Raw genomic sequence first — 27,997 nt, forward strand, 5'->3', positions numbered from 1 at the left:
ATCCCTTACATTTAAATAGTATCCCTAGTTCCCATCAGGGGAAATATCTTTTCCAAATCCACCCTTCAATTAAACCACCTCTTATTCTTCTAGACTTCAGTGAATGCCTAAACTGTCCACGTTTTCCTCATAAAATAATCCATCCATTCCACATATTACTTGAGTAAATCTTCTCTGAACTGTTTCTAAATCATTTGCATCCCTTCTTGGATAAAGAAACAGACATTGTCAACAGTACTCCACAACTGAACAACCTCACTACTTTTGTATTGAACTCTCCTTATTATGAGCAATAGCATTGTATTAGGTTTCCTATTTACTTACTGTACCTTCATGCAAGCCATTGTAGTTTTTTCATAGAGGCACCCTATTCCTCTACATCTCAGATCTTTTCAACCTCTCAATATTTTGATAACATATTTATTTTCTGTGCTTCCTGCCAAAATAATAAATTTCACATTTCCCCACATTATATACCATTTGCCAGATCTTTACTCCCTGACTTAACCTATCTATATCACTATGTCACCACCTTAGCCCTCTTCATAGCTTACTTTTCCACCTACCTTTTGTGTCTTCAGGAAATTTAGCAATGATACCCTTCATCCCTCCATCTAGGTCACTTTTACGAGTTGTAAAATGTGGAGGACCTAGCACTGATCCCTGTGATACGCTGTCATTACAACTTGCTAACCTGAAAAGTACCAATTTATTCCTAGTGTCTAGTTCCTGCGAGTCAGTCAATCTTAAATCCATGTCAAAATATTACCCCCATCATCATGAGCCAAAACTTTTGATGTGGCACTTATTAAATGCTGATTCTCCTTTATCCACAACACATATTTCTTCATCAAAGAACTCCAATAAATTGCCTAAACTTAATTTCCTTTTCACAAAATGAAGTTGACACTCTCTAATTAACATGAACTTTTTCTCGTGTCACATTATAACATCTTTAATATTAACTTCTAACATTTTCCCAAAAACAGATGTTAAGCTAACTGGCCTGTAGTTCCTTGCTTTCTGTCTCCCTCTGTTTTTTGAATAAAGGAGTTGCATTCACTATTTTCCAACATAATGAAACCTTCCCCAATCTTGGAAATAATAATGCTAAGAAATAATAATTGAAATAATAATTATGATTCATGATTATTAAAATCGATTAAAAATTAATTTTAGAAATTTCACTTTTATATGTCAAGCTCAAACAAACTATATGCAGAGCTTTGAGAATTTGCTATCTGTAGTGGAAAAGTGAACGGATTCATAGCACGTTCAATGTGAATGTTAATAAGCACAACAATCCACCTTAACCTTATTGAACAACTGTGCAGTTAGCATCATGGCTGAGTTTCCTGCAATTAGGTAGATTCACCATCCAAAGCACACCTGCTTGATACAATTGGCGTATCCATTTCTCCTTTCACAAATTACCTTAAATTGCAAAATGTAATATATCATACCTTGTATAATCATTCAGTCATGCAGAACTTGATAATTATTTAAACTTTGAGAAAACATGTTTTTAATTCATTTTGCCCTCATCAGGACAATTCACTAGAGTACCAATTAAATGGGAAACTGAACATTTATACTGTATGGCAACTTTCAAGGATCTATGTATATGGACACCAAGATCTCTCTGCTCATCTACACTACCAAGAATCTTAACATTAACCCAGTACTCTGCACTCCTATTACTCCTTCCAAAATGAATCACCTCACACATTTTGCATTAAACTCCACTTGCCACCTCTCAGTCCAGCTCTGCAGCTTATCTATGTCCCTCTGCAACCTACAATATTCTTTGGCACTATCCACAACTCTACCGACCTTAATGTCATCCACAAATGTCATAACCCATCCTTCTACGCCCTCATCCAGGTCATTAATAAAAATGACAAACAGCAGTGGACCTAAAACAGATCCTTCGGGTACACCACTAGTAATTGAACTACAAGATAAATATTAGGCGAAAGTTAGGCCTCATCTTCCACCTCAGGACCCTCCAACCCCATGGCATCAATGTGGATTTCTCCAGTTTCCTCATTCCCCCTACCCCCACCTTACCCTAATTCCAACCTTTCAGCTCAGCACCATCCTCATGACCCATCCCATCTGTACATCTTCCTTCCCACCTATCTCCTCCACCCTCCCCTCTGATCTATCACCTTCCCCCCATCTCCATCCACCTATTGCACTTTCAGCTACCTTCCCCCCCAGCCCCAACCCTCTCCCATTTATCTCTCCATCCCTGAGGCTCCCAGCCTCATTCCTGATAAAGGGCTTTTTGCCCGAACCATCCATTTTCCTGCTCCTCGGATGCTGTCTGAGCTGCTGTGCTTTTCCAGCATCACACTCTCGACTCCAAGATGAATATTTCCAATCAACCACCACCCTCTGTCTTCTTTCAGCTAGCCAATTTCTGATCCAAACCACTAAATCATCCTCAATCCCATGCCTCCGTATTTTGTACAATAGCCTACCTTGGGGAATCTTATCAAATGCCTTCCTGAAATCCATATACACTACATTAATCACTTTAGCCTCATTCAACTGTTTGGTCACCTTCTCAAAGAAGTCAATAAGGTTTGTGAGGCACGACCTAACCTTCACTAAACTGTGTTATCTACCCCAATCAACTTATTCCTTTCTAGATGATTATAAATCCAATCTTTATTACATTTTCCAACATTTTACCCACAAGCGAAATAATGCTCACTGGTCTAATATTACCCCAGTTGTCTCTACTCCCCTTCTTGAACAAGGGAACAACATTTGCTATCCTCCAGTCTTCTGGCACTATTCCCGCAGACAATGACAACATAAAGATCAAAGCCAAAGGCTTGGCAATTTCCTCCCTCGCTTCCCAGAGAATCCTAGGATAAATCCCATCTGGGCCAGGGCACTAATCTATTTTTACACTTTCCAGAATTGCTAACACCTCCTCCTTAAGAACCTCAATCCCATCTAATCTAGAAGCCTGTATCTCAGTATTCTCCTCGACAACATTGTCTTTTTCTTTGTGAATACTGATGTAAAATATTCATTTAGTGCTTCCCCTATCTCCTCTGACTCAATGCACATCTTCCCACTATAATGCTGGATTGGCCCTAATCTTACTCTAGTCATTCTTTTATTCCTGATTTATCTATAGACAGCCTTAGGGTTTTCCTTGATCCTATCCACCAACAACTTCTCATATCCCCTCCTGGCTCTTCTTAGCTCTCCCTTTAGGTCTTTCCTGGCTAACTTGTATCTCTTAAGTGCCCTAACTGAGCCATCACATCTTATCCTAACATAAGCCTTTTTCTTCCTCTTGAAAGGGATTCAAGTTCCTTAGTAAACCACGGCTATCGTCCTCGACAGCTTCCTCCCAGCCTGACAGGTACATACTTATCAAGGGACTGCAATAGCTGTTCCTAGAATAAGCTCCACATTTCAATTGTTCCCATCCCCTGCTGTTTCCTTCCCCAACCTATGCATCCTAAATCTTGCCTAATCGCATTATAATTGCCTTTCCTCCAGCTATAACTCTTGCCCTGTGGTATATGCCTTTCCGTTGCTAAAGTAAACATAATCAAACTGTGGTCACTATCACCAAAGTGCTCGCCTACCTCCAAATTTAACACCTGGCTGGGTTCATTACCCCTATCCAATCCAGTGTGGCCTTGCCCCTTGTTGACCTTGTTGACTCTCCTGCACACAGTGGACAAAAAACTGACCTATCTAAAGTATTTGAACTATATATTCCCACTCAATATCTGGGAAGTTAAAGTCCCCCATAACAACTACCCTGTCATTTTCACTTCTATTGACAATCATCTTTGCTATCCTTTCCTCTACACCTCTGGAACTATTCAGAGACCAACAGAAAACTCCCAAAAAGTGACCTCTCCTTTCCTGTTTCTAACCTTAGCCCATACTACCTCAGTATGTGAGTTCTCAAATGACTTTCTGCTACCGTAATACTGTCCTTGACTAACAATGCCACATCACCCATTCACACACACCACATCCTCTTTTACTATCTTTTTTGTTCTTACTGAAACATCTAAATCTCGGAACCTGCAACAACCATTCCTGCCCCTGCTGTACTTATGTCTCCGAAATGGCCACAACATTGAAATCCACAAACCAACCCATGCTGCAAGTTCACCCACCTTATTCCAGATGCTCCTGGTGTTGAAATAGACACACTTCAAACCTACTTCTTGCTTGCCGGTGCCTTCTTCCGACCTTGAAACCTTATTTCTAACCTCACTACTTTCAACCTCCTGTATACTTGTACAACTATTTAGGTTCCCCCTGCTGAATTATGATTCTGCCCGGATTAAAATGTAAACAAACCCTGGCTTTAACTGTCAATGATCATTAATGGAATGCTCCATGGCAATGCCTCCACAAATCAGAGGCAATTTGCAAAGCAATTAGCAGTCCTTTCTCATCTAAATGTTGTCTTTTTATTCCACTGACTTGACATCTTTATGAATTGTCCTGATAAGTGCAAGACAAAAAGCTCTGTCAAGTTCTAATTCTTCTTAGAAAAAAACTGGATGAGAAAAATGACCAGTTCAGAACTTTTTAATGTAAGTCAGTCTTTTTTTACTTCAAAGTATTTTTCATAAAGCACATATCAGCTGCTTTGTTGGACTGTATAACCACTTACATAACTGGATCTTGGATATTACAACTCATTCTATGAGAAATACTGACACACATTAGAGCTCTGTAGCAGTATCTCTAGCACTATATTTGTTGAAAACTAGAAGAAAAATGATTCCAGGCATTTGATAAAGTGATAATAATGAATGAAAATGCACAAATTAGCACGCATTATCAATAATCTTAGGATGAGCAAACCATTTGACATGGCCTTTCACTATTTACCCCTATCCAACACAGAATATATTGGTAATCATGAGATTGTGAACAAAAACAACTTGCATTTAGATAGCATATTTTATGTGGTAAACTATCCCAGCTCATGTCACTTGGGCATTATAAAGTGAGATATGATACCAAGCTATATAAGGTAATACTAGGGTAAATGACCAAAACATTTTTCAGACAGATGTTTTTCAAGAGTGCCTTAAAGGATGAGAAAGAGATAGACAGCTAGCAAGTTGTGTGGAATGCAGTCCAGAACTTAGCTAATATTAAAAAAAATGAAGGATAAATGCTGGAGAAAGCTAGGAGGTCTGGCAGCAACTTCTTCAGAGTTCCAAGGAAGAATCATATCGGACTCACAATGTTAACTCTGTTTCTCTCCGTGTGGATGCTGCTAAACTTGCTGAGTTCCTTCAGATTTCAGATTTACAGCATTTGCTGTACTTTGCTTTTATACCCAAATTTAGGACTTGGGCAATTAAAGACATTACGAGAAAGTGAGGACTGTAGATGCTGGAGAGTCAGAGTCAAAAAGTGTGGCGCTGGAAAAACACAGCAGATCAGGCAGCATCCAAGGTGCAGGAGAATCGATGTTTTGGGCATAAACTCTTCATTAGGAATGTAAGTCAGCACTGGTGAAGCAATTAAGATCAGGGATGCTGAAGAGAATGGAAATACTGTACATGACTATAAAAAAGGAGTATTCAGTAAATTTGAGGATGGAGGGACTAGAGGGATGGACAGATATAGGGAGCGACAAGGACCTGGAGCATGAGATTTTTTAAATCAACCTGTTGTTTATTCTGGAGTCAGTACAGGTCAACAAATATACAGGTGGTAGTAAAACAAGACTTGGTGCAAAGTTTGTGAGAAGATTTGTAGCTCAGGTGCTCATTGTGGTTCTGTTCGCCGAGCTGGGAATTTGTGTTGCAGACGTTTCGTCACCTGTCTAGGTGACATCCTCAGTGCTTGGGAGCCTCCTGTGAAGCGCTTCTGCGATCTTTCGTCCGGCATTTGTAGTGGTTTGTCTGTGCCGCTTCCAGTTGTCAGTTCCAGCTGTCCGTTGCAGTGGTCGATATATTGGGTCCAGATCGATGTGCTTATTGATTGAATCTGTAGATGAGTGCCATGCCTCTAGGAATTCCCTGGCTGTTCTCTGTTTGGCTTGTCCTATAATAGTAGTGTTGTCCCAGTCGAACTCATGTTGCTTGTCATCTATGTGTGTGGCTACTAAGGATAGCTGGTCGTGTCGTTTCATGGCTAGTTGGTGTTCATGGATGCGGATCGTTAGATGTCTTCCTGTTTGTCCTATGTAGTGTTTGGTGAGTCCTTGCATGGGATTTTGTACACTACATTGGTTTTGCTCATGTTGGGTATCGGGTCCTTCATTCTGGTGAGTTGTTGTCTGAGAGTGGCTGTTGGTTTGTGTGCTGTTATGAGTCCTAGTGGTCGCAGTAGTCTGGCTGTCAGTTCGGAAATGCTCTTGATGTATGGTAGTGTGGCTAGTCCTTTGGGTTGCGGCATGTCCTCATTCCGTTGTCTTTCCCTTAGGCATCTGTTGATGAAATTGCGGGGGTATCCGTTTTTGGCGAATACATTGTATAGGTGTTCTTCTTCCTCTTTTTGCAGTTCTGGTGTACTGCAGTGTGTTGTGGCTCTTTTGAATAGTGTCTTGATGCAACTTCTTTTGTATGTGTTGGGGTGGTTGCTTTCATAGTTTAGGGCTTGGTCTGTGTGTGTGGCTTTCCTGTATACCTTTGTAGTGAATTCTCCGTTCGGTGTTCTCTGTACCATCACGTCTAGGAATGGGAGTTGGTTGTCCTTTTCTTCCTCTCTAGTGATTCACAGAGGTACAGAGAACACCTACCAGAGAATTCAACACAAAGGTATACAGGAAAGCCACACACACAGAACAAGTCCTAAACTACAAAAGCAACCACCCCAACACGCACAAAAGAAGTTGCATCAAGACACTGTTCAAAAGGGCCACAACACACTGCTTGACACCAGAACTGCAAAAAGAGGAAGAAGAACACCTATACAATGTATTCGCCAAAAACGGATACCCCCGCAATTTCATCAACAGATGCCTAAGGGAAAGACAACGGAACGAAGACATGCCACAACCCAAAGGACTAGCCACACGACCATACATCAAGAGCATTTCCGAACTGACAGCCAGACTACTGCGGCCACTAGGACTCATAACAGCACACAAACCAACAGCCACTCTCAGACAACAACTCACCAGGACAAAGGACCCGATACCCAGCATGAGCAAAACCAATGTAGTGTACAAAATCCCATGCAAGGACTGTACAAAACACTACATCGGACAAACAGCAAGACAGCTAATGATCCGCATCCATGAACACCAACTAGCCACGAAACAACATGACCAGCTATCCTTAGTAGCCACACACACAGATGACAAGCAACATGAATTCGACTGGGACAACACTACTGTTATAGGACAAGCCAAACAGAGAACAGCCAGGGAATTCCTAGAGGCATGGCACTCATCTACAGATTCAATCAATAAGCACATCGATCTGGACCCAATATACCAACCACTGCAACGGACAGCTGGAACTGACAACCGGAAGTGGCAGATTCAAACCACTACAAATGCTGGAGGAAAGATCGCAGAAGCGCTTCACAGGAGGCTCCCAAGCACTGAGGAGGTCACCTAGGCAGGTGACGAAACGTCTGCAACACAAATCCCAGCTCGGCGAACAGAACCACAACACTTGGTGCAAGTTAGGATGTGAACACCAAAGTTTTGGATGACCTCAAGTTAATGGTAGATAGCTTGTGGGACCTTCTAGAAAAACAGTCGTACAGTCATGTCCAGAAATAACAAAGACACAGATGCCAATTTCAGTCATAATAAGATGAGAAGGATAACTGGATATGGGGGAGTTGGAAGTAGATCGTTTTAGTGATTGCACAGACCTCCATACTGTTAAACATATTGCTCAACAAAAATCAGACCTTAACATATCATTGCTTGAAATTTTCCTTTGCATTCCTGTGATTGACTTTTCATCCAAAGTCCAGTTTATCATGTTTCATTTTTCAAATCCAGACGCTCGACTACATAAACCAAGGATCCATACTGTGTTTTTCTAAAAAGCCTGTACTGTTCTTACAACCAATGGCAGTATGAAATTCATGTGATTAGAATATAGATCCCTATATTTAAGATTACTTACAGTGTGGAAACAGGCCCTTTGGCCCAACAAGCCCACACACCTAACAACTTAGCCTGGCCAACTCACCTAACCTTCCCCTTTTTTATTTTGGATTATGGGAGGAAACCGGAGCACCCAGAGGAAACCCACACAGACACAGGGAGAATGTGCAAACTCCACACAGAGAGTCACCTGAGGCAGGAATTGAACCTGGGTCTCTGGCGCTGTGAGGCAGCAGTGCTAACCACCGTGCCACTGTGCCACCCACCAATAAGATCCAAATAACTTGTTTTTATGGTATTAAAAAGAAATTGCCTTTATCAATATTGTATGCAGGTCAATAGTGGATAATTAATCCATTGCATATACATATAATCATTGTTAGTAGGAACCCCATAAAGAACCAGAGTGATTACTGATATCAAATTATAATCATGTCCCATTAAGCACTTCATATAAAACCTACAGTTTGAGTTCATGTATATGTAGGGACTCATTCATTAGAGATCTTCTTAATGCATTTAACTTTACTAACTTTTATAATTGAATTTTGCATATAGAGCACTTTCCACATCAAAGCAATTTCTGAGCCAAATTAAGTGTAATCAAGTCTTGACAAAAGAACTGGCCAGTTTTAACTCCTTAATGCTGTGCATGATATGTCTCTTTTTGGTGTTTACACAACTTATTTAAATGGAACACTTCTGTTTGCATGAAAAACACTTAAGCTGGTTCCATCTGAGGATACATACTCTGGGTTTCCATTTCACCCACACTGCCACAGCACATAAAAGCGGTCAGGCTCAGAGTCATGCCAGGAAGCACAGACACAGCATTGCAGGCGTCCCTATTCAAAGAACTCAGTCTGACAATCTGCCTTCACCAGCCAATGAGAACAAAGACCAAAGCCAACTTGCCATAAGGAAGGTGATGTCAGAAGGATCACCCAAGTCTGAGGGAGGTAAGATCAATATTTTGAAATGTTATGAAATATTATTCAAGATGTTTGCAATTTTCTATATGGGTCGGCAAGTATGCAAGATTTCTAAATATTTTTAAATGTGAATTGAATCATTGATTTAAAATATTTATCTCAGCTTAGTGACATGCTCTAAATTAGTCAGAAATCACACGATTCTAGGTTATATAGTTCAACAGGTTTATTTGAAATCACAAGCTTTCAAAGCACTGCTCTTTTGTCAGGTGAACTTCTGATTTTGTCCACCCCAGTCCAACACCTGCACCTCAACTTCATGCTCTGAATTAATAATGGAATTGGAGATATTATGTTTGCAAATGACTTGTTAATATACTTTGTAATGCTTCTTCCAAACATGCTCCAGTCTGGCAAAGAGGTGAAGTGGATTCCTGCCAATGGAGGGTTGTTTTTCAGACTGGAGGCCTGTGACCAGTGGACTGCCACAAGGATCGGTGCTCGGTCCACTACTTTTCATCATTTATATAAATGATTTGGATGTGAGCATAAGAGGTACAGTTAGTAAGTTTGCAGATGACACCAAAATTGGAGGTATAGAGGACAGCGAAGAGGGTTACCTCAGATTACAACAGGATCTGGACCAGATGGGCCAATGGGCTGAGAAGTGGTAGATGGAGTTTGATTTAGATAAACGTGAGGTGCTGCATTTTGGGAAAGCAAATCTTAGCAGGACTTATATGCTTAATGGTAAGGTCCTAGGGAGTGTTGCTGAACAAAGAGACCTTGGAGTGCAGGTTCATAGGTCCTTGAAACTGGAGTCGCAGGTAGATAGGGTAGTGAAGAAGGTTTTTTTTTATGCTTTCCTTTATTGATCAGAGTACAGGAGTTGGGAGGTCATGTTGCGGCTGTACAGGACATTGGTCAGGCCACTGTTGGAATATTGCGTGCAATTCTGGTCTCCTTCCTATTGGAAAGATGTTGTGAAACTTGAAAGGATTCAGAAAAGATTTGAAAGGATGTTGCCAGGGTTGGAGGACTTGAGCTATAGGGAAAGGTTGAATAGGCTAGGGCTGTTTTCCCTTTAGCGTCGGAGGCTTAGGGGTGACCTTATAGAGGTTTATAAAATCATGAGGGGCATGGATATTGGACCCATTTACATCTATCTGCACGAATAGTTCATCCAATATATTGTAAATGTTCCAGGCATTAAGGCACAAAGCCCTTAAGCTTGTTTTTTTAATATTGTTTGTCTCGCTGCCAATATATTTCTCAATAACCCCGTCTGAATTTTATCTTTGATTCCCTTTTCTGTCTTTTGTTCTTGTTCCCTCCTTCTCTGACTCCTTTGATAGGTTCCCATCCCCCTGGCATATTAATTTAAATTGCCCCAACTGGTCTAGCAAGCACTCCCTCTAGGACAGCAGCACCAGTTTTGCCCAGGTGTAACCTGTCAAATTTGTGTATGTCACACCTCGCCCAAAACCAGTTCCAATGCCCCAGGAATCTGATACCCTCCCCTGTCACCATATTTTCAGCCACGTATTCATCTGATGTATCTTGTCATTTCTACTCTGATTAGTATATGGCACTGATAGTAATCTTGAGATCATGAGCTTCAAGGTCCTATTTCTTAACGTTTTCCTAGCTCCCTGTATTCTGCTTTCAGGGCCTCATCACTTTTATCACCTGTATCATTTGTACTGATACGTGCCATGACCACTGCCTGTTCACCCTCCCCTCCCCCCACCCCAGAATGTCCTGTATCCACTCTCAGATATCCTTGACCAGAGAGGCAATAGTCAAGATGAGAGTGGTGCTGGAAAAGCACAGTAAGTCAAGTGGCATCCGAGGAATAGGAAAATTGATGCTTTGGACAAAAGCCTTTCATCAGAGTGGTGCTGAGAAAGCACAGCAAGTCAGGCGGCATCCGAGGAACAGGAAAATCGATGTTTCGGGCAAAAGCCCTTCATCAGACGTTGATTTTTCTGCTCCTCAGATGCTGCCTGACCTGCTATGCTTTTCCAGCACCATTCTAATCTTAACTCTGATCTACAGCATCTGCAGTACCCACTTTTGCCAGAGAGGCAATATATCACCTGGAGACCTGTTTGCAGCCACAGATCAGTGTTGAGACTGCAATTATTCACAGTTTACATTGATAATCTAGAGTTCGGGACATAGAACATAGAACAATACAGTGCAGAACAGATCCTTCGGCCCTCGATGTTGCACCGACCTGTGGACTTTTCTCAGCTCATCCTCCTACACTATCCCAAAATCATCCATGAGCTTATCTAAGGATTGTTTAAATTTCCCTAATGTGGCTGAGTTGACTACCTTAGCAGGTAGGGCATTCCACGCCCTTACCACTCTCTGTGTAAAGAACCTGCCTCTGACATCTGTCTTAAATCTATCACCCCTCAATTTGTAGTTATGCCCTCTCGTACAAGCTGACGTCATCATCCTCGGAAAAAGTCTTTCTCTGTCTACCCTGCCTAATCATCTGATCATCTTGTATGTCTCTATCAAATCCCCCCTTAGCCTTCTTCTTTCCAATGAGAAAAGACCCAAGTCTCTCAGCCTTTCCTCATAAGACCTTCCCTCCAGACCAGGCAACATCCTGGTAAATTTCCTCTGCACCTTTTCCAATGCTTCCACATTCTTTTTGTAATGGGGTGACCAGAACTGTACATAATATTCCAAGTGTGGCTGCACCAGCGTTTTGTATAGTTGATGCATGATATTGCAGTTCCGGAACTCAATCCCTTTACCAATGAAATCTAACACATCGTATGCCTTCTTAACAGCACTATCCACCTGGGTGGCAACTTTCAGGGATCTATGCATATGGACTCCAAGATCCCTCTGCACATCCACACTGCCAAGAATCTTTCCATTGACCAAGTACTCTGCCATCCTGTAATTCTTCCCAAAGTGCATCACCTCACATTTAGCTGCATTGAACTCCATTTGCCACCTCTCAGCCCAATTCTACAGTTTATCCAAATCCTCCTGCAACCTGTAACACTCTTCCAAACTGTCCACTACTCCACCGACTTTAGTGTTGTTTGCAAATGTACTAATCCATCCACCCCTATGCCTGCGTCTAAGTCATTTATAAAAATGACAAAAAGCGGTGGTCTCAAAACAGATCCTTGTGGCACACCACTAGTAACTGGACTCCAGACTGAATATTTTCCATCAACTACCACTTGCTGCCTTCTTACAGAAAGCCAGTTTAGAACATAGAACATAGAAAAATACAGCTCAGTACAGGCCCTTTGGCCCTCGATGTTGCGCCGATCCAAGCCCACCTAACTACACTAGCCCACTATCCTCCATATGTCTATCCAATGCCCGTTTAAATGCCCATAAAGAGGGAGAGTCCACCACTGCTACTGGAAGGGCATTCCATGAACTCACGACTCGCTGAGTAAAGAATCTACCCCTAACATCTGTCCTATACCTACCACCCCTTAATTTAAAGCTATGCCCCCTCGTAATAGCTGACTCCACATGTGGAAAAATGTTCTCATGGTCGACCCTATCTAAACCCCTAATCATCTTGTACACCTCTATCAAGTCACCCCTAAATCTTCTTTTCTCCAATGAAAAAGCCCCAACTGCCTCAGCCTTTCCTCATAGGATCTTCCTACCATACCAGGCAACATCCTGGTAAACCTCCTCTGCACCCGTTCCAGTGCCTCCACATCCTTCCTATAGTATGGCAACCAACACTGCACACAATACTCCAGATGCGGCCGCACCAGAGTCTTATACAACTGCAACATGACCTCAGGACTCCGGAACTCAATTCCTCTACCAATGAAAGCCTGTACGCCATATGCCTTCTTCACAGCACTATTTACCTGGGTGGCAACTTTCAGAGATCTGTGTACATGGACACCAAGATCCCTCTGCTCATCCACACTACCAAGTATCCGACCATTAGCCCAGTACCCCATCTTCTTGTTACTCTTACCAAAGTGAATCACTTCACACTTAGCTACATTGAACTCCATTTGCCATCTTTCTGCCCAGCTCTGCAGCTTATCTATATCCCGCTGTAACCTGCCACATCCTTCCTCACTGTCAACAACTCCACCAACTTTCGTATCATCCGCAAACTTGCTCACCCAACCTTCTAGCCCCTCCTCCAGGTCATTTATAAAAATGACAAACAGCAATGGTCCCAAAACAGATCCTTGTGGAACACCGCTAGTAACTGCACTCCAAGATGAACCTTTACCATCAACTACTACCCTCTGTCTTCTTCCAGCCAGCCAATTCCTAATCCAAACCTCCAACTCACCCTCAATGCCATACCTCCGTATTTTTTGCAGTAGCATACCATGCGGAACCTTATCAAACACCTTACTAAAATCCATATACACCACATCTACCACTTTGTCCTGGTCCACCTCTTTAGTCACCTTCTCAAAGAATTCAATAAGATTTGTGAGGCACGACCTGCCCTTCACAAAACCATGCTGACTATCCTTGATCATATTATTCCTATCCAGATGTTCATAAATCCTATCCCTTACAATTCTCTCTAAGACTTTGCCCACAACAGAAGTGAGGCTCACCGGTCTATAGTTACTAGGGTTATCCCTACACCCCTTCTTGAACAAGGGAACCACATTTGCTATCCTCCAGTCTTCTGGCACTTTTCCTGTAGACAATGAGGACATAAAAATCAAGGCCAATGGCTCTGCCATCTCCTCCCTTGCTTCCCAGAGAATCCTAGAGTTTCTAATCCAAACTGCTAAATCACCCTCAATTCCATGCCTTTGCATTTTCTCCATCAGCCTACCATGTGGAACCTTATCAAAGGCTTTACTGAAGTCCACATACACCATGTCAACTACCCTATTGTTAGCACTACCAGTCTCCATTAACAGCTACTCAGCCTCCTAGCCAGATCCTTGGTGTGTCCAACTGTTCTTCTCTCTCTTAGGGCTCTATCCCTACCTATTGTTTATTCCTTACCCCTCCTCCACCCTATCTTCTGCATATAAACCAACATTTTCCTTGCTACAATCAGTTCTAAGGAAGGGTCACTGAAAAGTTAACTTTGATTTCTCATTACAGATGCTGCCAGAGCTGCTAAGCATTTCCAGCAACTTTTGTTTTTGGCATTACCCTAGACTCATACGCACTGCCACAGAATCTCCTGTCTGTGTCCTTTAGAAGAGTTGGCACAGTGGCTCAGTGGTTAGCACTGCTTCCTCACAGCGCCCAGGTCCTAGGTTCGATTCCAGCCGCGGGCGACTGTCTGTGTGGAGTTTGCACATTCTCCCCGTGTCTGCATGGGTTCTCTGGTCTCCTCCCACAATTCAAAGATGTGCAGGTTAGGTGAATTGGTAATGCTAAAGTGCCCATAGTGTTAGGTGCATTAATCAGAGGGAAATGGGCGTGGGTGTGTTACTCTTTGGAGGGCCTGTTTCCACACTCTAGGTAATCTAATTAAAACTGTTTACAGTTTCTCAGCTTCTGTACCAGGCACTCTGTTTCAAATCCTCTGTGTCAGGCACGCTGTTTCTCACTCTCTGTATCAGGCACTCTCTTTCTCACCAACTGTTTCTCACCCTCTGTATCAGGCCCTCTGATTCTCAGCCTCTGTTTCAGTCACTCTAATTCTCTCCCTCTGTTTCTCACCCTTTGGTTCTCAACCTCTGTGTAAGGCACTCTGTTTCTCACCCTCTGTTTCAGTCCCTCTGTATGAGGCACTCAGTTTCTCACCCTCTGTTTCAGGCCCTCTTATTCTCACCCTCTGTTTCTCACCCTATAATGCTCGCCCTCAGTTTCTCAGAATCTGTTTCAGGCATTCTGCTCCTCACCCTCTGTATCAGGCATTCTGTTTCTCACCCACTGTTTCAGTCACTCAGTTTACCACCCTCTGTTTCAGGCACTGTGTTTCTCACCCACTGTTTCTCGCCCTCTATTTCTCAACCTCTGTTTCAGGCATTCTGTTACTCACCCGCTATATCAGGCACTCTCTTTCTCACCCTCTGTATCAGGCACTCAGTTTCTCACCAACTGTTTCTCACCCTCTGTTTCAGGCACTTTGTTTCCCTCCCTCTGTTTCTCAACCTCAGTTTCTGGCATATGTTTCGTGCCCTCTGATTCTCACCCTCTGTTCCAGGCCCATTGTTTGTCACCCACTGTTTCAGTCCCTGTTTCTCACCCTCTGTTTCGGGCACTCTGTTTCTCACCCTCTATTTCTCAACCTCTGTTTAAGGCTCTCTGTTACTCACCCGCTGTATCAGGCACTCTCTTTCTCACCCTCTGTTTCAGGCACTCTGTTTCTTACCCTCTGTTTCAGGCACTCTGTTTCTTACCCTCTGTTTCAGGCACTCTGTTTCTCACCCTCTGTTTCAGGCACTGTGTTTCTCACCCTCTATTTCTCAACCTCTGTTTAAGGCTCTCTGTTACTCACCCGCTGTATCAGGCACTCTCTTTCTCACCCTCTGTTTCAGGCACTCTGTTTCTCACCAACTGTTTCTCGCCCTCTGTATCAGGCACTGTATTTCTCACCAACTGTTCTCACCCTCCATATCAGGCACTCTGTTTCTCACCCACTGTATCGGGCCCTCTCATTCTCATCCTCTGTTTCAGTCACTCTAATTCTCTCCCTCTGTTTCTCACCCTCTGTTTCTCACTCTCTGTATGATACACTCAGTTTCTCAGCTTCTGTATCAGGCACTATGTTTCACACCCTCTGTTACAGCCACACTGATTCTCACACTCTGTTTCAGGAACTGTGTTTCTCACCGTCTGTTTCTCACTATCTGTATGAGGCACTCAATTTCTCACCTACTGTATCAGGCACTCTGTTTCTCACCCTCTGTTTGAGGCACTCAGTTTCTCACCAACTCTTTCTCACCCTCTGTATCAAGCCCTCTGTTTCTCACTCTCTGTATGAGGCACTCAGTTTCTCAGCTTCTGTATCAGGCACTCTGTTTCTCGACAACTGTTTCTCACCCTCTGCATCAGACATTGTATTTCTCATCAACTGTTCTCACCCTCCATATCAGGCACTCTGTTTCTCACCCTCTGTATCAGGCCCTCTGTTTCTCACCCTCTGCTTCTCACTCTCTGTATGATACACTCAGTTTCTCAGCTTCTGTATCAGGCACACTGCTTCTCACTCTCTGTCTCAGGCTCTCTGTTTCTCACCCTCTGCTGCAGGCACTCTGTTGCTCACAGCTGTTTCTCATCCTCTGCATCACGCACTGTATTTCTCACCAACTGTTTCTCACCCACTGTATCAGACACTGTCTTTCTCACCAACTGTTTCTCACCCTCTGTATCAGGCCCTCTGATTCTCACCCCTTGTTTCAGGCACTCTTAATTCTCTCCCTCTGTTTCTCACCCCCTGTTTCTCACTCTCTGTATGAGGCACTCTTTTTCTCACCTTATGTATCAGACACTCTCTTTCTCACACTGTGTGTCAGGCACTCTGTTTCTCACCCTCTGTTTCAGTCACTCTGTTTCTTACCCTCTGTTTCAGGCACTGTGTTTCTCACCCTCTATTTCTCACTGTATGTATCAGTCACTCTGTTTCTCAACCTCTGTTTCAGAAACTCTGTGTCTCACCCTCTGTTTCTCACTCTCTGTATCAGGTTCCCTGTTTCTCACACTCTATTTCTCACCCTCTGTATCAGGCCCGTTGATTCTCATCCTCTGTTTCAGTCACTCTAATTCTCTCCCTCTGTTTCTCCCCATCTGTTTCTCACTCTCTGTATGAGGCACTCGGTTTCTCAGCTTCTGTATCAGGCACTCTGTTTCGCTCCCTCTGTATCAGGCACTCTGTTTGCCACCCTCTGTATCAGCCACACTGTTTCTCACACTCTGTTTCGGGAACTCTGTTTCTCACTCTTTGTGTTAGACTCTGTGTTTCTCACCCTCTGTTTCAGGCACTGTGTTTCTCACCCGCTGTTTCAGGAACTCTGTTTCTCACCCTATGATACTCGCCTCAGTTTCTCAGCATCTGTTTCAGGCATTCTGTTCCTCACCCTGTGTATCAGGTACTCTTTTCTCACCCTTCGTATCAGGCACTCTGTTTCTCACCCTCTGTTTAAGGCACTCAGTTTCTCACCAACTGTTTCTCACCCTCTGCATCAGGCACTGTATTTCTCACCAACTGTTTCTCACCCTCTGTTTCAGGCACTGTGTTTCTCTCCCTCTGATTCTCACCCTCAGTTTCTGCCATATGTTTCGTGCCCTCTGATTCTCACCCTCTGTTTCTCACACTCTGTTCCAAGCCCTCCATTACTCACCCTCTGTATCAGTCACTCAGTTTCTCACCCTCTGTTTCAGACACTCTCTTTCTCACCAACTGTTTCTCACCCTTTGTATCAGGCCCTCTGATTCTCAGCCTCTGTTTCAGTCACTCTAATTCTCTCCCTCTGTTTCTCAACCTCTGTTTCTCACTCTCTGTATGAGGCACTCGGTTTCTCAGCTTCTGTATCAGGCACTCTGTTTCGTTCCCTCTGTATCAGGCACTCTGTTTCTCACCCTCTGTTTAAGGAACTCTGTTTCTCACTCTTTGTGTTATGCTCTGTGATTCTCACCCTCTGTTTGAGGCACTCTGTTTCTCACCCGCTGTTTCAGGAACTCCATTTCTCACCCTCTGATACTTGCCCTCAGTTTCTCAGCATCTGTTTCAGGCATTCTGTTCCTCACCCTCTGTATCAGGCACTGGATTTCTCACCAACTGTTTCTCACGCTCTGTACCAGGCACTCTGATTCACACCCTTTGTTTCCAGCACTACAAGTCTCTCCCTCTGGTTCTCACACTTTGTTTCTCACTCTCTATTTGAGGCACTCAATTTCACACCCTCTGCATCAGGCACTGTATTTCTCACCAACTGTTTCTCACCCTCTGTTTCAGGCACTCTGTTTCTCTCCCTCTGATTCTCACCCTCAGTTTCTGTCATATGTTTCGTGCCCTCTGATTCTCACCCTCTGTTTCTCACACTCTGTTCCAGGCCCTCTGTTACTCACCCCCTGTATCAGTCACTCAGTTTCTCACCCTCTGTTTCAGTCACTCAGTTTCTCACCCTCTGTTTCAGTCACTCAGTTTCTCACACTCAGTTTCAGGAACTCTGTTTCTCACCCACTGTTTCTCACTCTGTGTATCAGGCTCGCTGTTTCTCACCCTCTGTATCAGGCAGTCTCTTTCTCACCAACAGTTTCTCACCCTCTGTATCAGGCCCTTTGATTCTCAGCCTCTGTTTCAGTCACTCTAATTCTCTCCGTCGGTTTCTCACCATCTGTTTCTCACTCTTTGTATGAGGCACTCAGTTTCTCAGCTTCTGTATCGGGCACTCTGTTTCTCACCCTCTGTTTCTCACAATCTATATCAGGAACTATCTTTCTCACCCTCTGTTTCTCACCCTCTGTTTCAGGCACTCTGTTTCTCAACCTCTGTTTCAGGAACTCTGTTTCTCACCAACTGTTTCACCCTCTGCATCAGGCACTGTATTTCTCACCAACTATTTCTCACCCACTGTTTCAGACACTGTGTTTCTCTCCCTCTAATTCTCACCCTCAGTTTCTGGCATATGTTTCGCGCCCTCTGGTTCTCACCCTCTGTTTCTCACACTCCTCCATTACTCACCCTCTGTATCAGTCACTCAGTTTCTCACCCTCTATCTCAGACACTCTCTTTCTCACCAACTGTTTCTCACCCTCTGTATCAGGCCCTCTGATTCTCAGCCTCTGTTGCAGTCACTCTAATTCTCTCCCTCTGTTTCTCAACCTCTGTTTCTCACTCTCTGTATGAAACACTCAGTTTCTCAGCTTCTGTATCAGGCTCTCTGTTTCTCACCCTCTGTATCAGGCACTCTCTTTCTGACCAACTGTTTCTCACCCTCTGTATCAGGCACTCTCTTTCTGACCAACTGTTTCTCACCCTCTGTATCAGGCACTCTCTTTCTGACCAACTGTTTCTCACCCTCTGTATCAGGCACTCTGTTTCTCACCGACTGATTCTCACCATCGGTTTGAGGCACTCTGATTCTCTCGATCTGTTTCTCACGCTCTGTATGAGGCATTCTGCTTCTCACCTGCTGTTTCTCACCCTCTGTTTCTCACCCTCTGTTGCAGGCACTTTGTATCTCACCCTCTATATCAGGGACTCTGTTTTTCACCCTCTATATCTGGCACACTGTTTCTCACACTGTTTCTCAACCTCTGCATCAGGCACTGTATTTCTCACCAACTGTTTCTCATGCTCTGTACCAGGCACTCTGATTCACACCCTTTGTTTCCAGCACTGTAAGTCTCTCCCTCTGGTTCTCACACTCTGTTTCTCACTCTCTATTTGAGGCACTCAATTTCACACCCTCTACATCAGGCACTATATTTCTCACCAACTGTTTCTCACCCACTGTATCAGGCACTGTATTTCTCATGAACTGTTTCTCACCCTCTGTTTCAGGCACTACGTTTCTCACCCTCTGTTTCTCACCCTCTGTTTCTCACTCTTTGTATGAGGCACACAGTTTCTCAGCTTCTGTTTCAGGCACTCTGTTTCTCACCCTCTGTTTCTTGCCCTCTGATTCAGACCCTCTGTATCTCGTCCTCTGTTCCAGCCCAAATGTTTCAGACCCTGTCGTTCTCACCCTCTGTTTCAGCCCATCTGTTAGAGCCCCTCTGTTTCTCGCCCTCTCTTTCAGCCCCTCTGTTTCTCACCCTCTGCTTCAGACCCTCTGTTTTTCGCCCTCTGTTTCAGCCCCTCAGTTTCAGCCCCTCTGTTTCACCCTCTCTGTTTCTCGCCCTCTATTTCCTGCCCTCTGATTCCACCCCTCTGTTTCAGCTCCTCTGTTTCAGCTCTTCTGTTTCAGCCCCTCTGTTTCTCACCCTCTGCTTCAGACCCTCTGTATCTCACCCTCTGTTCCAGCACAAGTGTTTCAGCCCCTGTCTTTCTTGCCCTCTGTTTCAGCCCATCTGTTAGAGCCCCTCTGTTTCAGCCCATCTGTTAGAGCCCCTCTGTTTCTCGCCCTCTGTTTCAGCCCCTCTGTTTCTCGCCCTCTGTTTCTCGCTGTCTGTTCCTCGCCCTCTGTTTCTGCCCCTCTATTTCTCACCCTCTGTTTCTTGCCCTCTGATTCTCGCCCTCTGTTTCAGCCATTCTGTTTCTTGCCCTCTGTTTCAGACCCTCTGTATCTCGTCCTCTGTTTCAGCCCAAGTGTTTCAGACCCTGTCATTCTCGCCCTCTGTTTCATCCCTTCTGTTTCCACCCCTCTGTTTCAGCCCCTTTGATTCAGTCCCACTTTTTCTCGCCCTCTGTTTCAGCCCCTCTGTTTCTCACCCTCTGCTTCAGACCCTCTGTATCTCTCCCTCTCTCCCAGCACAAGAGTTTCAGCCCCTGTCTTTCTCGCCCTCTGTTTCAGCCCATCTGTTAGAGCCCCTCTGTTTCTCGCCCTCTGTTTCAAACCTCCTATTTCAGCCCCTCTGTTTCAGCCCCCCTGTTTCTTGCCCTCTGTTTCAGCCCCTCTATTTCTCACCCTCTGTTTCTTGCCCTCTGATTCTCGCCCTCTGTTTCAGCCATTCTGTTTCTTGCCCTCTGTTTCAGACCCTCTGTATCTCGCCCTCTGTTTCAGCCCAAGTGTTTCAGACCCTGTCGTTCTCGCCCTCTGTTTCATCCCTTCTGTTTCCACCCCTCTGTTTCAGCCCCTTTGATTCAGCCACTCTGTTTCTAGCACACTGTTTCAGTCCCTCTGTTTCTCGCCCTCTGTTTCAGCCCCTTTGATTCAGTCCCTCTTTTTCTCGCCCTCTGTTTCAGCCCCTCTGTTTCAGTCCCTCTGTTACAGCCCCTCTGTTTCAGCGCCTCTGTTTCAGCCCCTCTGTTTCAGATCCTCTGTCTCAGCCCCTGTGTTTCTCGCCCTCTGTTTCAGCCCCTCTGTTTCTCGCCTCGTGTTTCAGGCCCTCTGTTTCGAGCACACTGTTTCAGACCACCTGTTTCAGCCCCTCTGTTTCTTGCACTCTATTTCAGCCCCTCTGTTTCAGCCCCTCTGATTCTCACCCTCTGTTTCAGCCCCTCTGATTCTCACCCTCTGTTTCAGCCCCTCTGTTTCTCACCCTCTGTTTCAGTCCCTCTGTTTCAGCCCCTCTGTTTCAGACCTTCTCTTTCAGCCCCTCTGTTTTTCGCCCTCTGTTTCAGCCCCTCAGTTTCAGCCCCTCTGTTTCACCCTCTCTGTTTCTCGCCCTCTATTTCCCGCCCTCTGATTCCACCCCTCTGTTTCAGCTCCTCTGTTTCAGCTCTTCTATTTCAGCCCCTCTGTTTCTCACCCTCTGCTTCAGACCCTCTGTATCTCGCCCTCTGTTCCAGCACAAGTGTTTCAGCCCCTGTCTTTCTCGCCCTCTGTTTCAGCCCATCTGTTAGAGCCCCTCTGTTTCTCGCCCTCTGTTTCAGCCCCTCTGTTTTTCGCCCTGTTTCTCGCCCTCTGTTCCTTGGCCTCTGTTTCTGCCCCTCTATTTCTTGCCCTGTGTTTCAGCCCCTCTGTTTCTCACCCTCTGTTTCTTGCCCTCTGATTCTCGCCCTCTGTTTCAGCCATTCTGTTTCTTGCCCTCTGTTTCAGACCCTCTGTATCGCGCCCTCTGTTTCAGCCCAAGTGTTTCAGACCCTGTCATTCTCGCCCTCTGTTTCATCCCTTCTGTTTCCACCCCTCTGTTTCAGCCCCTTTGATTCAGTCCCTCTTTTTCTCGCCCTCTGTTTCAGCCCCTCTGTTTCTCACCCTCTGCTTCAGACCCTCTGTATCTCGCCCTCTCTCCCAGCACAAGAGTTTCAGCCCCTGTCTTTCTCGCCCTCTGTTTCAGCCCATCTGTTAGAGCCCCTCTGTTTCTCGCCCTCTGTTTCAAACCTCCTATTTCAGCCCCTCTGTTTCAGCCCCCCTGTTTCTTGCCCTCTGTTTCAGCCCCTCTATTTCTCACCCTCTGTTTCTTGCCCTCTGATTCTCGCCCTCTGTTTCAGCCATTCTGTTTCTTGCCCTCTGTTTCAGACCCTCTGTATCTCGCCCTCTGTTTCAGCCCAAGTGTTTCAGACCCTGTCGTTCTCGCCCTCTGTTTCATCCCTTCTGTTTCCACCCCTCTGTTTCAGCCCCTTTGATTCAGCCCCTCTGTTTCTAGCACACTGTTTCAGTCCCTCTGTTTCTCGCCCTCTGTTTCAGCCCCTTTGATTCAGTCCCTCTTTTTCTCGCCCTCTGTTTCAGCCCCTCTGTTTCAGACTCTCTGTTTCTCGCCCTCTGTTTCAGCCCCTGTGATTCTCGCCCTCTGTTTCAGCCGCTCTGTTTCTCACCCTCTGCTTCAGACCCTCTGTATCTCGCCCTCTCTCCCAGCACAAGAGTTTCAGCCCCTGTCTTTCTCACCCTCTGTTTCAGCCCATCTGTTAGAGCCCCTCAGTTTCTCGCCCTCTGTTTCAAACCTCCTATTTCAGCCCCTCTGTTTCAGCCCCCCTGTTTCTTGCACGATGTTTCAGCCCCTCTGATTCTCGCCCTCTGTTTCTCGCCCTCTGTTTCAGCCCCTCTGTTTCCACTCCTCATTTTCTCAGTCTCTGTTTCACGCCCTCTGTTTCAGCCCCTCTGTTTCACGCCCTCTGTTTCACGCCCTCTGTTTCAGACCCTCTGTTTCAGCCCCTCTGTTTCAGCCCGTCGGTTTCCCCCTCACTGTTTCTCGCCCTCTGTTTCATGCCCTCTGTTTCACGCCCTCTGTTTCAGCCCCTCTGTTTCAGCCCCTCTGTTTCAGTCCCTCTGTTACAGCCCCTCTGTTTCAGAGCCTCTGTTTCAGCCCCTCTGTTTCAGCCCCTCTGTTTCAGCCCCTCTGTTACAGCCCCTCTGTTTCAGCGCCTCTGTTTCATCCCCTCTGTTTCTCGCCATCTGTTTCAGCCCCTATGTTTCATCCCCTCTGTTTCTCGCCCTCTGTTTCAGACGTTCTGTTTCAGCCCCTCTGTTTCTTGCCCTCTGTTTCAGCCCAAGTGTTTCAGCCCCTGTCTTTCTCGCCCTCTGTTTCTCACCCTCTCTTTCAGACCCTCTGTTTCTCGCCCTCTGCTTCAGATCCTCTGTATCTCGCACTCTGTTCCAGCCCAAGTGTTTCAGACCCTGTCGTTCTCGCCCTCTGTTTCATTTCTTATGTTTCCACCCCTCTGTTTCAGCCCCTTTGATTCAGCCCAAGTGTTTCTAGCACACTGTTTCAGTCCCCCTGTTTCTCGCCCTCTGTTTCAGCCCCTCTGTTTCTCGCCTTGTGTTTCAGGCCCTCTGTTTCTAGCACACTGTTTCAGACCACCTGTTTCAGCCCCTCTGTTTCTTGCACTCTATTTCAGCCCCTCTGTTTCAGCCCCACTGTTTCTCGCTCTCTGTTTCATCCCCTCTGTTTCTCGCCATATGTTTCAGCCCCTATGTTTCATCCCCTCTGTTTCTCGCCCTGTGTTTCAGGCCCTCTGTTTCTCGCCCACTGTTTCAGACCTCCTGTTTCAGCCCCTCTATTTCAGCCCCTCTGTTTCAGACGTTCTGTTTCAGCCCCTCTGTTTCTTGCCCTCTGTTTCAGACCCTCTGTATCTCGCCCTCTGTTTCAGCTCAAGTGTTTTAACCCCTGTCTTTCTCGCCCTCTGTTTCTCACCCTGTCTTTCAGACCCTCTGTTTCTCGCCGTCTGCTTCAGACCCTCTGTATCTCACCCTCTGTTCCAGCCCAAGTGTTTCAGACCCTGTCGTTCTCGCCCTCTGTTTCATTGCTTCTGTTTCCAGCCCTCTGTTTCAGCCCCTTTGATTCAGCCCCTCTGTTTCTAGCACACTGTTACAGTCCCCCTGTTTCTCGCCCTCTGTTTCAGCCCCTCTGTTTCAGATTCTCTGTCTCAGCCCCTGTGTTTCTCGCCCTCTGTTTCAGCCCCTCTGTTTCTCGCCTTGTGTTTCAGGCCCTCTGTTTCTAGCACACTGTTTCAGACCACCTGTTTCAGCCCCTCTGTTTCTTGCACTCTATTTCAGCCCCTCTGTTTCAGCCCCTCTGCTTTGCCCCCTCTGTTTCAGCCCCTCTGATTCTCACCCTCTGTTTCAGCCCCTCTGTTTCTCACCCTCTGTTTTCCCCCTCTGTTTCTCACCCTCTGTTTCAGTCCATCTGTTTCAGCCCCTCTGTTTCAGACCTTCTCTTTCAGCCCCTCAGTTTCAGCCCCTCTGTTTCACCCTCTCTGTTTCTCGCCCTCTATTTCCCGCCCTCTGATTCCACCCCTCTGTTTCAGCTCCTCTGTTTCAGATCTTCTATTTCAGCCCCTCTGTTTCTCACCCTCTGCTTCAGACCCTCTGTATCTCGCCCTCTGTTCCAGCACAAGTGTTTCAGCCCCTGTCTTTCTCGCCCTCTGTTTCAGCCCATCTGTTAGAGCCCCTCTGTTTCTCGCCCTCTGTTTCAGCCCCTCTGTTTTTCGCCCTCTGCTTCAGACCCTCTGTATCTCACCCTCTGTTCCAGCCCAAGTGTTTCAGACCCTGTCGTTCTCGCCCTCTGTTTCATTGCTTCTGTTTCCACCCCTCTGTTTCAGCCCCTTTGATTCAGCCCCTCTGTTTCTAGCACACTGTTTCAGTCCCCCTGTTTCTCGCCCTCTGTTTCAGCCCCTCTGTTTCAGATTCTCTGTCTCAGCCCCTGTGTTTCTCGCCCTCTGTTTCAGCCCCTCTGTTTCTCGCCTCGTGTTTCAGGCCCTCTGTTTCGAGCACACTGTTTCAGACCACCTGTTTCAGCCCCTCTGTTTCTTGCACTCTATTTCAGCCCCTCTGTTTCAGCCCCTCTGCTTTGCCCCCTCTGTTTCAGCCCCTCTGATTCTCACCCTCTGTTTCAGCCCCTCTGTTTCTCACCCTCTGTTTTCCCCCTCTGTTTCTCACCCTCTGTTTCGGTCCCTCTGTTTCAGCCCCTCTGTTTCAGACCTTCTCTTTCAGCCCCTCAGTTTCAGCCCCTCTGTTTCACCCTCTCTGTTTCTCGCCCTCTATTTCCCGCCCTCTGATTCCACCCCTCTGTTTCAGCTCCTCTGTTTCAGCTCTTCTATTTCAGCCCCTCTGTTTCTCACCCTCTGCTTCAGACCCTCTGTATCTCGCCCTCTGTTCCAGCACAAGTGTTTCAGCCCCTGTCTTTCTCGCCCTCTGTTTCAGCCCATCTGTTAGAGCCCCTCTGTTTCTCGCCCTCTGTTTCAGCCCCTCTGTTTTTCGCCCTGTTTCTCGCCCTCTGTTCCTTGGCCTCTGTTTCTGCCCCTCTATTTCTTGCCCTGTGTTTCAGCCCCTCTGTTTCTCACCCTCTGTTTCTTGCCCTCTGATTCTCGCCCTCTGTTTCAGCCATTCTGTTTCTTGCCCTCTGTTTCAGACCCTCTGTATCTCGCCCTCTGTTTCAGCCCAAGTGTTTCAGACCCTGTCATTCTCGCCCTCTGTTTCATCCCTTCTGTTTCCACCCCTCTGTTTCAGCCCCTTTGATTCAGTCCCTCTTTTTCTCGCCCTCTGTTTCAGCCCCTCTGTTTCAGTCCCTCTGTTACAGCCCCTCTGTTTCAGCGCCTCTGTTTCAGCCCCTCTGTTTCAGCCCCTCTGTTTCAGCCCCTCTGTTACAGCCCCTCTGTTTCAGCGCCTCTGTTTCATCCCCTCTGTTTCTCGCCATCTGTTTCAGCCCCTATGTTTCATCCCCTCTGTTTCTCGCCCTCTGTTTCAGACGTTCTGTTTCAGCCCCTCTGTTTCTTGCCCTCTGTTTCAGCCCAAGTGTTTCAGCCCCTGTCTTTCTCGCCCTCTGTTTCTCACCCTCTCTTTCAGACCCTCTGTTTCTCGCCCTCTGCTTCAGATCCTCTGTATCTCGCACTCTGTTCCAGCCCAAGTGTTTCAGACCCTGTCGTTCTCGCCCTCTGTTTCATTTCTTATGTTTCCACCCCTCTGTTTCAGCCCCTTTGATTCAGCCCAAGTGTTTCTAGCACACTGTTTCAGTCCCCCTGTTTCTCGCCCTCTGTTTCAGCCCCTCTGTTTCTCGCCTTGTGTTTCAGGCCCTCTGTTTCTAGCACACTGTTTCAGACCACCTGTTTCAGCCCCTCTGTTTCTTGCACTCTATTTCAGCCCCTCTGTTTCAGCCCCACTGTTTCTCGCTCTCTGTTTCATCCCCTCTGTTTCTCGCCATCTGTTTCAGCCCCTATGTTTCATCCCCTCTGTTTCTCGCCCTGTGTTTCAGGCCCTCTGTTTCTCGCCCACTGTTTCAGACCTCCTGTTTCAGCCCCTCTATTTCAGCCCCTCTGTTTCAGACGTTCTGTTTCAGCCCCTCTGTTTCTTGCCCTCTGTTTCAGACCCTCTGTATCTCGCCCTCTGTTTCAGCTCAAGTGTTTCAACCCCTGTCTTTCTCGCCCTCTGTTTCTCACCCTGTCTTTCAGACCCTCTGTTTCTCGCCCTCTGCTTCAGACCCTCTGTATCTCGCCCTCTGTTTCAGCTCAAGTGTTTCAACCCCTGTCTTTCTCGCCCTCTGTTTCTCACCCTGTCTTTCAGACCCTCTGTTTCTCGCCCTCTGCTTCAGACCCTCTGTATCTCACCCTCTGTTCCAGCCCAAGTGTTTCAGACCCTGTCGTTCTCGCCCTCTGTTTCATTGCTTCTGTTTCCACCCCTCTGTTTCAGCCCCTTTGATTCAGCCCCTCTGTTTCTAGCACACTGTTTCAGTCCCCCTGTTTCTCGCCCTCTGTTTCAGCCCCTCTGTTTCAGATTCTCTGTCTCAGCCCCTGTGTTTCTCGCCCTCTGTTTCAGCCCCTCTGTTTCTCGCCTTGTGTTTCAGGCCCTCTGTTTCGAGCACACTGTTTCAGACCACCTGTTTCAGCCCCTCTGTTTCTTGCACTCTATTTCAGCCCCTCTGTTTCAGCCCCTCTGCTTTGCCCCCTCTGTTTCAGCCCCTCTGATTCTCACCCTCTGTTTCAGCCCCTCTGTTTCTCACCCTCTGTTTTCCCCCTCTGTTTCTCACCCTCTGTTTCAGTCCCTCTGTTTCAGCCCCTCTGTTTCAGACCTTCTCTTTCAGCCCCTCAGTTTCAGCCCCTCTGTTTCACCCTCTCTGTTTCTCGCCCTCTATTTCCCGCCCTCTGATTCCACCCCTCTGTTTCAGCTCCTCTGTTTCAGCTCTTCTATTTCAGCCCCTCTGTTTCTCACCCTCTGCTTCAGACCCTCTGTATCTCGCCCTCTGTTCCAGCACAAGTGTTTCAGCCCCTGTCTTTCTCGCCCTCTGTTTCAGCCCATCTGTTAGAGCCCCTCTGTTTCTCGCCCTCTGTTTCAGCCCCTCTGTTTTTCGCCCTGTTTCTCGCCCTCTGTTCCTTGGCCTCTGTTTCTGCCCCTCTATTTCTTGCCCTGTGTTTCAGCCCCTCTGTTTCTCACCCTCTGTTTCTTGCCCTCTGATTCTCGCCCTCTGATTCTCGCCCTCTGTTTCAGCCATTCTGTTTCTTGCCCTCTGTTTCAGACCCTCTGTATCTCGCCCTCTGTTTCAGCCCAAGTGTTTCAGACCCTGTCATTCTCGCCCTCTGTTTCATCCCTTCTGTTTCCACCCCTCTGTTTCAGCCCCTTTGATTCAGCCCCTCTGTTTCTAGCACACTGTTTCAGTCCCCCTGTTTCTCGCCCTCTGTTTCAGCCCCTCTGTTTCAGATTCTCTGTCTCAGCCCCTGTGTTTCTCGCCCTCTGTTTCAGCCCCTCTGTTTCTCGCCTTGTGTTTCAGGCCCTCTGTTTCGAGCACACTGTTTCAGACCACCTGTTTCAGCCCCTCTGTTTCTTGCACTCTATTTCAGCCCCTCTGTTTCAGCCCCTCTGCTTTGCCCCCTCTGTTTCAGCCCCTCTGATTCTCACCCTCTGTTTCAGCCCCTCTGATTCTCACCCTCTGTTTTCCCCCTCTGTTTCTCACCCTCTGTTTCTCACCCTCTGTTTCTCACCCTCTGTTTCAGCCCCTCTGTTTCAGACCTTCTCTTTCAGCCCCTCTGTTTTTCGCCCTCTGTTTCAGCCCCTCAATT

At 46.3% G+C, this 27,997-nt stretch overlaps 1 protein-coding gene across 8 annotated transcripts in view; it reads left to right on the forward strand.

Annotated features, from left to right (window-relative positions):
* Positions 1–27,997, forward strand: part of pcloa (piccolo presynaptic cytomatrix protein a) — a 603,113-nt gene that overhangs the window by 470,385 nt on the left and 104,731 nt on the right. For 6 of the 8 annotated variants that reach the window (XM_072563105.1, XM_072563107.1, XM_072563111.1 and 3 more), the window contains one exon: positions 8,869–9,045. In XM_072563105.1, the coding sequence (XP_072419206.1) occupies positions 8,869–9,045 (177 nt within the window). Of the gene's footprint in view, positions 1–8,812; positions 9,046–27,997 lie in introns of those variants that run through there. The other 2 variants (XM_072563109.1, XM_072563113.1) reach the window with 2 other exon arrangements.

This window comes from Chiloscyllium punctatum, chromosome 44 (assembly GCF_047496795.1).
Source record: "Chiloscyllium punctatum isolate Juve2018m chromosome 44, sChiPun1.3, whole genome shotgun sequence".
Classification (NCBI taxonomy): Eukaryota; Metazoa; Chordata; class Chondrichthyes; order Orectolobiformes; family Hemiscylliidae; genus Chiloscyllium; species Chiloscyllium punctatum.